We start from the raw sequence: 14,894 nt of genomic DNA, 5'->3' as shown, positions 1-14,894 counted from the left end.
ATAAGCACATCAACAGAAACAAACACATAACTTAAAAACAACGTAGGAACAATAAGTTCCATCGTATATCATACCGCAGCTCCGAATCGGTTTCTTTGCAGTTAATATTTTCCCTACTATACATTTCTATCTTTCATTCATAATCTCCTTATTCGTTATCCATTTTTATCTACAATTCTTTATTTATTTATACTTAGCTACTTATGACCAAATATTATTTACCTATATTGTGCTTTATATTTTTACTGTCATTTATTCTCTTACACACAGTTATAGATATACATTCACACAGTTATTCTTTTTCTTTGCCATTCTTATATTGTTATTATTCCATTTGAAAGGTTATAAGGTATAGTTTGAAATGCTTTGTTTACCATCCTTCGCCCCTGCTATGACACCACCTTATTTTCTCTTTCTTTTCTTTTCTCCCTCCCTTCCTTCTCTACTTCCTTCCTTCCTCGTCTCCTTCCCCTTCTTCCTTCCCTTACCTCTCCGCTACTCCTACCCTCTTTCTTCTCTTTCTTTCTCTTCCTCCCTCCTTCTTTTAATATTCTTTAATCTTCAAGGCCATCTGCTGATTCAACACTCAGATTGCTACTTCTGCCGGAATAGAATACAACTGCGTGATTCTCTGCCGGTAGTCATCCTTTGAACCTACATACCTGATAGACAAGAAGCAGGAACAAGTACTAAAACTAAGAACAAAAACCCTCCAGAGTGCCATCAATCAACTCTGTTAAACAGAGGGAAAGTACAACTGAACATCTGCTTATGTCAATATTTAGAGAATCAGCCGGTTGTGTTTATCAAACACCTGTACGATGAACAGAAACAGCAGAGCCTGATCGCTGCACCAAAGGCAGACAGCGCAGAAATAATAAATTGCTAAAAATATGAGCCCTCCTCTCTGGAGCAATTATGCAAGAGGGCTATTTGTGTGTGTGTGTGTTGTCTACATCCATCAGTTGACTTGACTTTGTGAGGACAGACGAAGAGGCTCTGGGGACGGCTGAAAATTAGCTGCAAAGAATTTATTGTTAAGAAACCCCACAAAGGCTTTTAGGCTTGGCCAAATCAATTTCCCTTCTCACCACGGCAAATCTTTCTTTGGTTCAACTACTCCAAGCTGATACAGAAATCATTAAAAAAACAAAAGACCTCTACTCAAAACCTTTAATGTGTAAGTCTCATCTCTCTGTGTGTGTATGTGTAAACTAGGCACATGTATAAACTTCATACCTTCATTTGGTAAGTTTCCTTCGATACCCGCTAAGCTCATTGGGTTCCCAGCTGAAGTTAAAATACATTTCCTTTTGTTTGTGAACCACATCAAATAATGCTGATTTCAAGCAATTTAAACAACATGTAAATTCCTTTCAGCTGCTTCCTTTCAAAACAGTTGTGATTCTTCTTCCTTTCAAAAACCGCTTTTCATCTGGCCTGATTCTAGTAACAGAAAGCTGTTTTAGGGATACGTGTGGTACTCACGGGATAAACCTTACTTGTTCCCCCCCCCCCCCCCCGTTCTGTGCAAGGAACAAGAACTCTTCTTTATTGTCAGTGAAACAGGTTCTAAAATCAGAGGAAAAAGCCCCCACACTTTCTGAGAGCCTCAAATTTATTTATTTATTTAATTAATTAACTTGTATGCCGCCCACTCTCGGAAGACTCAGGGCGGCTTACAAATAAAGGGAAGAGGGAATATAAAAAATAAAAACAACAATTAAAAATTCAACAACATTCATAACCTAGGATGGGGCTGGATAGTTCAACAGCCCCAGGCCTGCTGGAACAGCCAGGTCTTGGTAGCTTTACGGAAGGCCGGAAGGGTAGTAAGGGTCCGGATCTCCACGGGGAGATCGTTCCATAGGGCCGGAGCAGCCACAGAGAAGGCCCTCCCCCAGGGGGGGTCGCCAGCCGACATTGGCCGGCAGATGGAATCCGGAGGAGGCCTAGTCTGTGCGATCTAATAGGTCTCCGGGAGATAATTGGCAGGAGGCCAATGGTTTCATGAAACTCCACCATATGGCCAGAATCTGGCAAAGCTACGACAATACATCCACTAAAGGAGATATCAAAGTTATTTCCAAGACAAGTAGGAATCGAGGGAGAGAGGGAGGGAGGGAGGGAAAGAAGGAAGGAAGGAAGGAAGGAAGGAAGGAAGGAAGGAAGGAAGGAAGGCAAACAGCCAGTTTACTAGAGAAATCTAAAACTCTAAAGTTCTCCATTCCCATTCTTCAAGCGTGGGATAAGTGTCCGTTTCATAACCACCGCTACAGAGATGGCAAAAGAGCCGCTCTAAACCGTTTCAGATTTTAGGCAGCAATTTTGAGCAGCAGACAGAAAATTGCTATGCCTGCCTAATGTAAGTTGTACTTATCTAATAAAAGCTGTATTTAGCTGTGAGCAGATGACCTAATTTAATCTTGCATCTTCTGCTTTTGGGAAAGAGAGAGTGGTCCACCAAGACAGCCCTAAATATAGGGAGCACCACTGCTTGTTTACTTAGGATATCTTCCCGGTGGAAGGCGGAATTAATTGCAGAAAAGGGCCCCCTGCCCCCCCAGGGGAAGTTGGACGCCAGCTCTGGGAATGCCACAGAAGCTCAGCCAAACGCTTGGCTGGCTGAGAATTTTTTTTGGGGGGGGGGGACAATTCTGGTTCCGCTCATCTGGAGTATGAGGTACCAGCATGGGGATGCTGCCTATCAGTTGACCTGAACCTCCCATCATTAGGACTATTCTATTAATCAAATTATGTATTTATCAAATTATAACAATCTAATTATCTAATCGCTGCAAACCAGAAATGGATTACTGGCCTGTCTCCAAACTCAATATTAAAACATGCAAGATTGCTTGAGGCCCTTCGCGGGTTCTATTTCATGGTTATCTGTGTTGTGAGTTCACATTGAACAGCCCTTCACAGCCCTACCAAGTTCTGCAAGCAAATTGGGCCCCAATATAGGAAGAATTCGGCGCACTTAATAGCAATAGCAATAGCAGTTAGACTTATATAGCGCTTCATAGGGCTTTCAGCCCTCTCTAAGCAGCTTACAGAGTCAGCATATCGCCCCCAACAACAATCCGGGTCCTCATTTCACCCACCTCGGAAGGATGGAAGGCTGAGTCAACCCTGAGCCGGTGAGATTTGAACAGCCGAAGTGCAGAACTGCAGTCAGCTGAAGTAGCCTGCAGTGCTGCATTTAACCACTGCGCCACCTTGGCTCTAAGACCTTACCTTCCAGTTGTTTCAGAGAATCTGAAACAATTGTGACCAGGTGTGACATAGTTCCATTAAAGTCTAGACAGTTTTTACTCTTATACACCCCAAGGATGCTTCCAGCTGTTTCATGCCTTGCAAGTCTTTCTTTGGCTATGCTTTAGCCAATGCAGCTCTTGGGCCTTCATTAGACATAATAAAGTTTCTAGATGTTCCTGAAACACAGTTCCCAAATAGCAATAGCAATAGCAGTTAGACTTATATACCGCTTCATAGGGCTTTCAGCCCCCTCCAAGCGGTTTACAGAGTCAGCATATCGCCCCCAACAACAATCCGGGTCCTCATTTCACCCACCTCGGAAGGATGGAAGGCTGAGTCAACCTTGAGCCGGTGAGATTTGAACAGCCGAACTGCAGAACTGCAGTCAGCTGAAGTAGCCTGCAGTGCTGCATTTAACCACTGCGCCACCTTGGCTCTTATTAAGAATTAGTGTCTGTCTTCCATAGGCATTTCTTTTACGCTTCCAAGTCTCGCCTGCAAACCCACAATTTTCCAATCAGCCAAATGCTAACCAGAGCCTCCCCTGCTTGTTTCAAGATCAGCCCCAGCCAAATAGGCATTGCCATCACTGCAAGAAGACTTCATTGTGGAAAAAATATTGGCAAGTGACCTTTGGAGAGCTGTTGGAAAACTCCCCAACCGATTTACAAAGGGCGGGATGGAATCCATTCCCAACTAATCCATGACCAAATTAAAGTGACACTTTGAAAAGTGAAACAGTGGATGCTGAAGTGAAATCCGTCTATTTCGGGGGGGAAAAGGGTGACAGAATGAAGAATGCTCATTAAAACCGGCTATTAGAAATATCTGAATATTGTAACCGTCCTGGAGCAGAGGAGTCCAGGAACCGCAGAGAAAGGAGCTCTGTTCCCATAGATTGGTTGCAAAAAATTTAAGCATGTAAGTGGCAACACAAGAAACGACAATTACAGAAAGATGTATCCAATTAGAACTAAACGGAATGGAAAAACAATTTAAGAAGCTTAAAAAAAAAAATTGAGGGAGGGAGAGAGAGAGAGGAATGAATCAGGCAAATCCAGAAACACAGAAATTAGCGGGCTACACCAACACAACACTCAGTTTTCTTCACTGTAGGTATGAAGTTGGGTCTGCAAACACACACATACATAGCGGGATCACTGCTCTGGATTCAGAGCAGCCGCCGTGGAGGAGATTCTGAGGGTCTTGACCACCAAAAGTGATACCACTTTTGTCAGGAGAAGCATTATACCCATGAAAGACAGAGAAGGGCTTTTGGCTATAAAGGTAGTCCTCACTGAGTGACTTCTTGTTCAGCAACCATTCGGAGTTACAACAGTGCTCAACCAGAAGACTTATGGCCGGTCCTTGAAGTTGTGGCTGCCGCAGCGTCCCCACAATCACAGGATCGGAGCGCTTGGCAACCTGGCACACAGTTGCAATGGTCACAGCTTCCCACAGTCACGTCCTCCCCCTGCTGTGATCTTCACTGCCAGCTTCCAATAAGCCAAGTCAATGAGGAAACCAGCCGCCACCTGACGTCGTGCTTAATGGCGGCACGTGATTCCTTAACAACCACAAGGAGCCGAGGTGGCGCAGTGGTTAGGGTGCAAGTACTGCAGGCCACTTCAGCTGACTGTGATCTGCAGTTCGGCGGTTCTAATCTCACAAAGCTCAAGGTTGACTCAGCTCTTTCCATCCTTCCGAGGTGGGTGAAATGAGGACCCGGATTGTGGGGGCAATTTGCTGACTCAATTTGCTAAAAATCTGTAAACCGCTTAGAGAGGGCTGAAAGCTCTATGAAGCGGTATATAAGTCTGAATAATAAATAAATAAATAAACAAACCTGAACTGTCATTGTACACTGAAGATGGCCTTCAATGTCGTTGTACGAGGTGCAACGACAATAAATTAAACTAAATTAAACTAAACCAACTCTGGATCCACAGGATCTGTGGGGGCCAACTGAGGGTTGCAGGTTTGAGTCCATTCTAGCAACATTGGTCTTCTCCATCGTCACCCTTTCACATGGAAATTGAGAAAAAACATATGCACCCAGAGAACGCTTTCTGCATGCTATCACCATCACAGAAGAAGTTCTTCCATGAGAGAGACAACTAAATACCTGTGATATAGGAGATTTGGGTAGGAATAGACAGCCTTGACTGAGACAAACATTTGTGTGTGTGTGTGTGTGTGTGTGTACATTTGCACCTGTGTGTGTGCCTGGGAATATTCAAAGTAGAGCAGATGGAAATCAAGCACAATAGTCAACATTCTTTATACTTCTCATGTAAATTTTTTCCCCTTGTTTCTCCCAGACAATAAAAAAGGCTTATCAGAAGATCCTGGGGAAAAAAACACAAGTGGGAGAAAGTAGCTTTATTTCTATTTGAAGTCGCTTAAGCTCTATGCTCCTGCCTGCTCATTCAAATCTCTGCGTGTCAGCTGAATTTTATCACTTCGCTCAGTCTAAGGGCTTTATTTATGCAGCATGAGCTTGATAAAAAAGCCTCAATTTTTATATGTTGAGGCACTGAAATCCAGCATTGTGGCTTGTCGCCGTGACTGGCAAGAAGCTTTGAGACAAGAGATTAGAGACAGCCATGACTGTTTCCATCGCCTCCACTTTTTGAAGCTGTATCTTTGGACAGGTTATATGAAGAGAGGGATTTCCAGGCGCATAATTCATCTAAGGAACAGCTGCATTTTTGCTAAAGCCCAAATCCAGAGATGACAAACTCTGAACATGAGTAATCGGAGCATCTTTGAGCACATCAGGACTTCCTTCCATATTTGACCTGACAGGTCCTGAGCCAATCTGTGGTATGTATGGATAAATCCTTTCCTTCTTGAGACTCTGCACTACCTTTGAAGTAAACATATATGGGAAGAGCCAAGGTGGCGCAGTGGTTAAAAGCAGCACTGCAGGCTACTGCTAGATCAGCAGGTCAGCGGTTCAAATCTCACTGGCTCAGGGTTGACTCAGCCTTCCATCCTTCCGAGGTGGGTAAAATGAGGACCCAGATTGTTGGGGGCAATATGCTGACTCTCTGTAAACCGCTTAGAGAGGCCTGAAAGGCCTATGAAGCGGTATATAAGTCTACTGCTATTGCTGTTTGGTTAACTGAATGTGTTATACAGGAGCAACTTTTTTAAGTGGCTCAATTCCTACACCACAATCCCTTCTCCACAGTTAAATTCTTGGTCCCAGCCAAAGTAGAACTACGGCTTCAAACTCCCATTCCTGCTTAAACGCCTGAACATCCATGTTCAGCACATTAGAAGACCTTCCCTTGATTCCCCCAACGCAGCAAATCCCATTTCTACCATAATGCTGGCTGATGGTTCGCTCAGCATATTATCTTTGGCCAAGAGAAGCTGATTGCTGGGTGCTTCGGTTGTTTTGGATGGTTAGTTTGTTTGTTTTTACATTATGGAGATGATTTATGACGATGACAGATCTTCAGATGCCATCAAGAAAACAAATCCAAGAAAAATGATCTCAATCTTTGGAAGCCGGGAACCGTAAATTATTTTGGCAGAACAAGCGTCACTCAAGGGTTTCTAAGCACATGTAAAAAGTTACCACCAAATGTTCAGGAGAAGGAGAATCATGGCATTCTTGGGAGAGTGGGAATCATTTGCAAGGAAATGGCTTTAGGACATGTAAGGAAAGTCACACAAGAAGAGAAGTTTTTTTTTTTTTTTTTAAAGGCAGGGAAAAACCAGAGAAAACTTTGTTTGAAGGAGTCCCGCAAACCAATCTGTTTCGTGTTGAAGGAACTCCTTTTTCCCCCCATTTATCTGGTGGTCTCTACAGATCATTTAAATAAACATTTATAAAAGATAGTTAAAGAGGTGAGTTGCTTCCTTAATTTTCTTTTTCTTTTTTTTTGGAAATATACTTTTTTGTTTTCCATTTTCATAACATATAATCCACATGTATACTATTACATAGCCAATATCCTATTGTATTAAGTAGTAATTACTTAATTAGTTCCTCTTGTCATCAACGCCCAGAAAGATAACAACCCATTATTGGCTCTTCTGCTTTCCATACACCTCTTTCTTCTACCTCTCTCCTACCTCCTTTCTTCCCTCCATCATCCTTTCCTACACTACTTCCCCTTCCTTTCTCCTCCTCCTCTCTCCCCTTACCACTCCTCCTTATCCTCCTCATCTTCCCCCCTTACCCTCTCTCCTATCCCTCTCTTCCTATCTTTCTTCTCTCCTCTGTTTCCCACTCTTCCTCTCTCCTATCCCTCTCTTCCCATCTTTCTTCTCTCCTCTGCTTCCCACTCTTCCTCCCATTGGTGTATTTCAGCTTCTGAGCAAACTCCATTCTGTGTTGATGGTATTTATGCTTCCCTATCAATATACTTAACATATCTTAGTTTTAAAGAAAAAATAAGAGAAGACAGTATACATCTGCAATCATATTACATTAAAATCTAACACCTCTCGTCAAGCCTAATATTCATCCCCCCTCCCCCCCAGGTGAGTTGCTTCCTTGACTCCTTAGCTCACAACCACACAAGCAGTCTTAGAATAGAATAGAATAACAGAGTTGGAAGGGACCTTGGAGGTCTTCTAGTCCAACCCCCTGCCTAGGCAGGAAACCCTATACCATTTCAGACAAACGGTTATCCAACCTCTTCTTAAAAACTCCCAGTGTTGGAGCACACACAACTTCTGGAGGCAAGTTTTTCCTCTGATTAACCTTAGAACGAAGTCTTAGAACTTTGCTTTCGCTGATCAAGAAGATACCTTGCTGCTCTATTGTGTCAACCTCTGGTCTCTTCCCGCTTTATCAGCAAAATGTGATGACCACCACGAGTATGAGAAAATCATTTCTCCAGCTGAAATGAAGGATTATTTCAAGCATTGTGAAATTCTCCACAGATGGGTTTCTAAATAGCCCAGCTTCCAAGCATGGAGGCTTATATAATAGTTAGGTTCGTCATCCATAAGGCCTGGAATCAATCTGAAAATGCAAGCTGCATTGTTTAATTAACTGCCACTGACTGGCCAAGTTTGTTTCTGAGAACACTAATAACTTTTCCTATTTCGTTAACTTTTTTTTGTTGTTGATTCTGAAAATTATTGTTACTGAATCAATCCCCCGTCCACTCATTTGCATAAATGCAGCCAAGAAATGAACCAAATTTACAGAAGTCGTACAATCTCCATGCCTTGCAGAAAACGCTACACTCTTTAAAATCCTGAAAGAAGAAATTTGGACTTATTCGAAGGACTAAGTCAGTGTTTTTCAACCTTGGCAACTTGAAGATGTCTGGACTTCAACTCCCAGAATTCCCCAGCCAGCGAATGCTGGCTGGGGAATTCTGGGAGTTGAAGTCCAGACATCTTCAAGTTGCCAAGGTTGAAAAACACTGGACTAAGTGACTAAGCTGGAATTCAAAACCCCTGACAACATGATCTAAAATGGAAGGCGAGATGGTCTTTGGTATAAATGGACAGGATTTGTCCGTTGTTGCCTTCAACAACAAGAAGGGAAACCTGAAGATCACTTGAAGATCTTTGATTGTCCATGCTTGGGGAACTCTGCAAGGTTGCAGAAAATTAGGTGATTTGGTATAAATAGACATGCCTAATCTCTGAAAAGGGGGAAGAAGGAGGTCTGACCATCAGCAAAACTGGTAAGTATAAGAAGGCATTGAAATTCAGTTGAACCAAACCGCCTTCTAAATTTATACCAGGACTTTATTAAATTTTTTCCAACTTAAAAGGTACCGCTTTGGGCTGATCAATCAGGAAACCATATATTCTCAAGTCTTTTCCTTTGGTTAAGTCCAGCATTTTTATATATACAATAATCCTATTAAAAAGCCAACATCTGTCTGCCTGTAAATGCGCCAACAAATTATGCTGAAAAGGTCAGGCTGCAACAAAGTCTTTTTTTTACTACATCAAAAACCACTTCTCTTAAATAAACAGCTGAGAAAATGACTCAAAATTATTGCCTTCACTATTATATATATACTGGAGCGAGGAGATTTCATCTGTTGTCCAGCACATACACAATTAAACTACTATTAGGTAATGATTTTAGTTTCCACTGGGAGACAGATAATCCCAGTTACATCTGATGTTTTTTGCAAATAGAACACACTCTCCCACAAATGGTTATTGCTTTAAAACTCTTACACGGTGAAGAATTTGAATTTTTAAAATCTACTCTTGTGCTTGCATTCTTTAAGGGGGGGAAACAAAAGTGAGCTAAGCTGAAGGGAAGCCCTCCAATTTTGCAGCTTTTATAAATGGCATGATCTGCAACCACATCTCCCCGCTTGCTGTCAAAAAAAACAGGAGTTCACCATGTGACTTTTTACCTTCGATGGCTTGACGGTTCAGAATTATGGCATCTCCTTCCCTCTAACAAACTCAGTCCACAATGTCATCTTAACTCTATATTCTTTCCACAGCTGTCTCTGCCCTTGCACTAATGTTTAATTCTGAAGTTTATGTGAATTTAATACGCATCATGAAAGGAGGGAATCATGAGGCATATTCCAAATGGTCGCGTTCCAGCAATGGTGATTTTCTGAGATTTGAAGAGCAGGAGAGAGGCTGGGAGGGTGGGGGGGAAGGCTGGAAACTGATAAATTGCTGACAAGGCTATCGTGTACACAATACATTTTCGATGGGAATTTCCTGTTTTCGAAAATATTGTTTAGAATTGCCAAAGTCCCTGTTTACTCTCAGAAAAGTTCAAGCTCAACCAGAAGGGCATAACATGGTTTCAGCAGGGAGCCCTCTGGCATCATTTGTTGCTTCCTAAAGAAATGCACTCCTTTCCACTGAGCTGGGCTTCCCACATGGAGACCCAACTGCAGAATCAGATCAGAGTTTTGAAAGACTTTGTGTCTTTTTTTAAAATAAAATTAAAAAACAGCAAATGAACACTCTTAATTTGAGGTTCACAGATAGCCCTGGAAATGGATTCTGTTCTAAACATGACTCAAAGATCTATTTAGATCGGTGTTTCTCAACTTAAAAATCTATAGATGTCAACTTCCAGAATTCTCTCGCCAGCATGGGGAATTCCGGGAGCCGAAGTCCATACACTTTAATGTTGACAAGGTTGGAAAACACTGATTTAAATCCATAACAGCAAAGGAAGCTGAAGCCTAGATTTGTCTCTCACTGCATAGATATTAAAATATTCTTCAATATTTATATTATATAATAATATATCAACTCTAGTGATCCTTGGACACGATCTTGCGGTATTCTGGGTTAGAAAGGGATTCTGCACTCTCTTCTTGTGGGAGGTGTCTATGCCTCCCCCACCCCCACCCTCTACAGACAGGGAATGGCCCATCACCCAAAGCTGAGCTTCCAAGCCCAGACAAAGTTGATGCTAAGACAACATCTTGCTTACAACATCTCCTGCTTCGTACCCAACAAAATAGGGTATCTGAATGAAATTAAGACATGAGGGGGCGACATACAACTGGGGTCTTAGCTGTTCGGGTTCAGAATGAGTTTGGGAAGCCATATCTAAGTTTTTGACCTCTCCACGTAGCCCTAAGGCAGGGGTTCCCCAAACCTGGCAACTTTTAAGACTTGTGGACTTCAACTCTTCATTGTAGGTATGAAGTTGGGTTTGCAAACACACTCATACATAGTGGGGGTCACCGCCCTGGGTTCAGAGCAGCCCCCATGGAGGAGATTCTGAGGGTCGATCACCAAAAGTGATACCACTTTCGTCAGGTGAAGCATTAGGCTTTGTCAACCATGAAAGACAGAGAAGGGCTTTTGGCTATACAGGTAGTCCTCACTTAGTGACTTCTTGTTAGAGCCGAGGTGGCGCAGTGGTTAAATGCAGCACTGCAGGCTACTTCAGCTGACTGCTATCTGCAGTTCAGCGGTTCTAATCTCACCGGCTCAAGGTTGACTCAGCCTTCCATCCTTCCGAGGTGGGTAAAATGAGGACCCGGATTATTGTTGGGGGTGATATGCTGACTCTCTAAACCGCTTAGAGAGGGCTGAAAGCCCTATGAAGCGCTATATAAGTCTAATTGCTATTGCTATTGCTATGTTCAGCAACCATTCGAAGTTGAAGTCCACAAGACTTAAGGTTGCCAAGTTTGAAGCCCTCTGCCCCGAAGGCCACAGGCTGTGAGTTTGATTTAAGGAGAAAGCAGAGTCCTCTGGCTTAATGCTCTTCCACGACCTCCAAAGCTTTTACTGACAACTTGGGAAATGAGAGGGCAAAATCTTAGACGCCTACAGCAGAATTTTTGCAACCCCGGACCAAATCAAGCTACGCATGAGATGCTGAAGACCCTGCTTCCTCTTCCGAGGCAAACAAAACATGGCATTTTAAAGAGAAGGCCTAAGATTAAAAGGGCTCCCACACTTTGGGACGAGGCCAAAGGTTTCAAAGACGATTTACTTACCTTCGGAATTCAGTGTAATCAGGGTGACGTTGTTCCCAATATTCTGATTCCCTAGCTGGCCGCTGTTTGAAACCGAGTCGCTAGCTTCAGAACCGCTCTCCCCGTCTTCGTTGTGGCTGTCATCGTGCCCTGGGACTTTGACCACAATGGTGTTCTGCCTCCGCCCGGGAACAGCACTGAGGAGGAGGAGGAGGAAGAAGAGGAAGAAGAAGAAGAAGGAGGAGGAGGAGGAGGAGGAGGAGGAGGAGGAGGAGGAGAAGGAGAAGAAGAAGAAGAAGAAGAAGAAGAAGAAGAAGAAGAAGAAGAAGAAGAAGAAGAAGAAGAAGAAGAAGAAGAAGAAGAGGGTGTCACAGATTTATGCAGGGGTCCACATGTGGAATCTCTTTCTCTCTAGCCCACATTGGGTGTCTTGCAGGAGCCCGGTGGCACAGTGGTTAGAATGCAGGAATGCAGACTAACTTTGCCCATAGCCAGGAGTTCGATCCTGGCCGGCTCAAGGTTGTCTCAGCCTTCCCTCCTTCCGAGGTGAGTAAAATAAGGACCCAGAGTGTTGGGGGCGATAGGCTGACTCTGTAAACCACTTAGAGGGGGGCTGTAAAGCACTGTGAAGCCGTGTCAGGCCTGCAGCCATCTTTTCTTTCGGATCTTTGGCATGCCACACTTTCTGTTATTCTACTATGCATTTTCTATGGTGGGGAAAATGGGAGGGGGGGATTATACGGAGTTAGATGCTATGTAGCCATAATAACATTCTTTCCAGAAAGCCAAGGTCATCTGCACCTCTGCACCAGACCGGAACTGGATGGGTGGAACTGCCAGCATGGCAGTGGGAGATTGGACCATGAGATGGACTTGTGGGTGAGTGGGGGGGCAAGATCTTGAACCTCCAACTGGGTGGGGAAAACCGGGAAGCTTCCACATTTGGGTTTTCCCAGATGTGCCAACGTGGCTCTCTTAATAAATTGGAGCTTTGAGGAATCCTTTGCCTGGGACTCTGATTTAATTTTGGATGCTATTTGGAACGCTGACAAGCAGTATATAAGCCTAAGCACGATTGCTACTACAACGTTCAGCACTCCTACTCTCTGTAGTCCATAGAGACCATCAGGTACCAGCTGGCCCAACCCAAGGGAAGGAGCAGCCAGGAGCTACCCTGAAAAATGGGAAACACATTACCGTGATGTCATATAAGTCAGTGGTCTCCAACCTTGGCAACTTTAAGACTTGTGGACTTCAACTCCCAGAGTTCCTCAGCCAGCAACTCCCAGAGTTCCTGGCTGAGGAACTCTGGGAGTTGAAGTCCACAAGTCTTAAAGTTGCCAAGGTTGGAGACCACTGATATAAGTAGACCTCAACTGATCCTGGGAGACAAGCCAAATTCAAGCCAGTTCCCATCATGGCTCCAAAGACCCCCGGCCTAAAGAGACTCTTAACTCAGGAAAGCCAGTGGATCACGGAGCTATCTGGAGCAACGGTTCAGATGACCTCCATGCAGCTCCCTGTGCATGCAGACGGAAGGAGGGGAGAGATCTCTGCCATTACTAACTTGTTAAGGATATTTTCCAGTGAATCAGCTGCTCGGCTTAACGGCTCCTCCTGCCCCACCATCTTGGCAACGATCGAGTTCTGACGGTCGTTGTTGAGAATGACGGTGGTCTGAGGGACAACACTGCAGAGAGAGTAAACAAGGAGAGGGAGGGGAGGGGTGAAAACCCAGAATAAATGAGATTCAAAAAAGTCCTTTTGCCGTCCATTAAGTCTCACACCTGGCAGTTTAAGCGAGCCGCTCCGTGGAAAGTGTTACGAGCATGGATTTGTGGAAAGGTTTCCCTCCTTTTTTTTGGTTTCAAGGCTGTTTTGTGATGTATTAAATGCGAAAGCTCGTAATCCATCATATTCTGAACTCTGTTCCATTTCTGGAACTCGTAATTCTTTCAAAGAGCTGACTACTTCAGTAGAATTATGTCATGTCCCCTGACCCCTGGCAGAATTATTCCACCTCCTTTCTTTCTTTTTTTTTAGCCAATCCAAGCTATATATGGGGAGAGAGAGAGAATTTAGTCTACTAATTCTTGAAATCAAAGCAAGTGACTCAACTTCCTCTGTTGAAAATAGATGGCCTCTTTTCCCACTCAGCGAAGGAGCTCCACTGTGGGAATAAATGAAAATGTTTTGACTCTGGCCCGTTGGGCAATCCTGAGTGACCTACTTCATTGACCGCTCTAAGCCACGCATCTTGGTTTATGGCTGGGGTCATCACTCGCTCACTCTAAGCCAAGGTCAAGGAGCCCATGACGGTTTGGGATAATCCGGCCACAGCGAAGCCAAAACACGTGTGGTTTCAGTTTGAGCAAAGACTCGTCAAAGGACGCCCAGGCAAGCAAGCAGACCTAACTTCAAACAACACTCTTGCAAGAACGAACTTCTTCCTTCCTTCCTTCCAAAACAGGGCCAGGTTTCACTGCACATCCTGCTAAGGGGACGGGAAAACTCCTCCTTGTACGTTGTTATGCCAAAAGGCCATCTAAGGACACATGGACCAGACTTGGCTGCTCTGCTTCAACACCCTCTCCAGCTCCACTGGGAGGGCTTCACGCGGCGTTTGCAACACCCTCACATTGCCACTTTTTGGGATGCCCTACGGTTGAGCCGAGGTGGCACAGTGGTTAAATGCAGCACTGCAGGCTACTTCAGCTGACTGCAGTTCTGCAGTTCGGCTGTTCAAATCTCACCGGCTCAGGGTTGACTCAGCCTTCCATCCTTCCGAGGTGGGTAAAATGAGGACCCGGATTGTTGTTGCGGGCGATATGCTGACTCTGTAAACCGCTTAGAGAGGGCTGAAAGCCCTATGAAGCGGTATATAAGTCTAACTGCTATTGCTATTGCTATAGACCAGACTTGGCTGCTCTGCTTCAACACACTCTCCAGCTCCACTGGGAGGGCTTCACGCGGCGTTTGCAACACCCTCACATTGCCACTTTTTGGGATGCCCTACGGTTGATCAACCCCCACCCCTCCGTCATGCAGAATGCCTGGCTCCCTTTCCCAGGCTGTCAGTTTAAAGAACCCCCTGAAGAATTCGTGGCAACAAGAGGGGTTCCTGCAATTATAAATGATGGAGAACCCAGGTTTTACTTCATTCTGTAGTTTCCTTTGAATAGAAAAAAAAATTAAATGATGATTGACATAAAATAGCAATAGCAG

The 14,894-nt window shown here is 44.1% G+C and overlaps 1 protein-coding gene across 2 annotated transcripts in view; it reads right to left on the bottom strand.

Annotated features, from left to right (window-relative positions):
* The window catches only part of BANP (BTG3 associated nuclear protein), a 116,322-nt gene that overhangs the window by 75,277 nt on the left and 26,151 nt on the right, over positions 1-14,894 (bottom strand). For both annotated transcript variants that reach the window (XM_087728603.1, XM_087728604.1), the window contains exons 5-6: positions 13,237-13,359; positions 11,691-11,866 (exon numbers count right to left, since the gene is read on the bottom strand). In XM_087728603.1, coding sequence (XP_087584729.1) covers positions 11,691-11,866; positions 13,237-13,359 — 299 coding nt within the window. The remainder of the gene's footprint in view (positions 1-11,690; positions 11,867-13,236; positions 13,360-14,894) is intronic.

Source organism: Thamnophis sirtalis, unplaced genomic scaffold (assembly GCF_051295495.1).
Source record: "Thamnophis sirtalis isolate CommonGarterSnake01/CBP01778 unplaced genomic scaffold, rThaSir2_p1.2 scaffold_14, whole genome shotgun sequence".
In the NCBI taxonomy this organism is placed as follows: Eukaryota; Metazoa; Chordata; class Lepidosauria; order Squamata; family Natricidae; genus Thamnophis; species Thamnophis sirtalis.
Note: the sequence above shows the minus strand (reverse complement) of the source record. Positions and strands in the feature narration are given on the sequence as shown.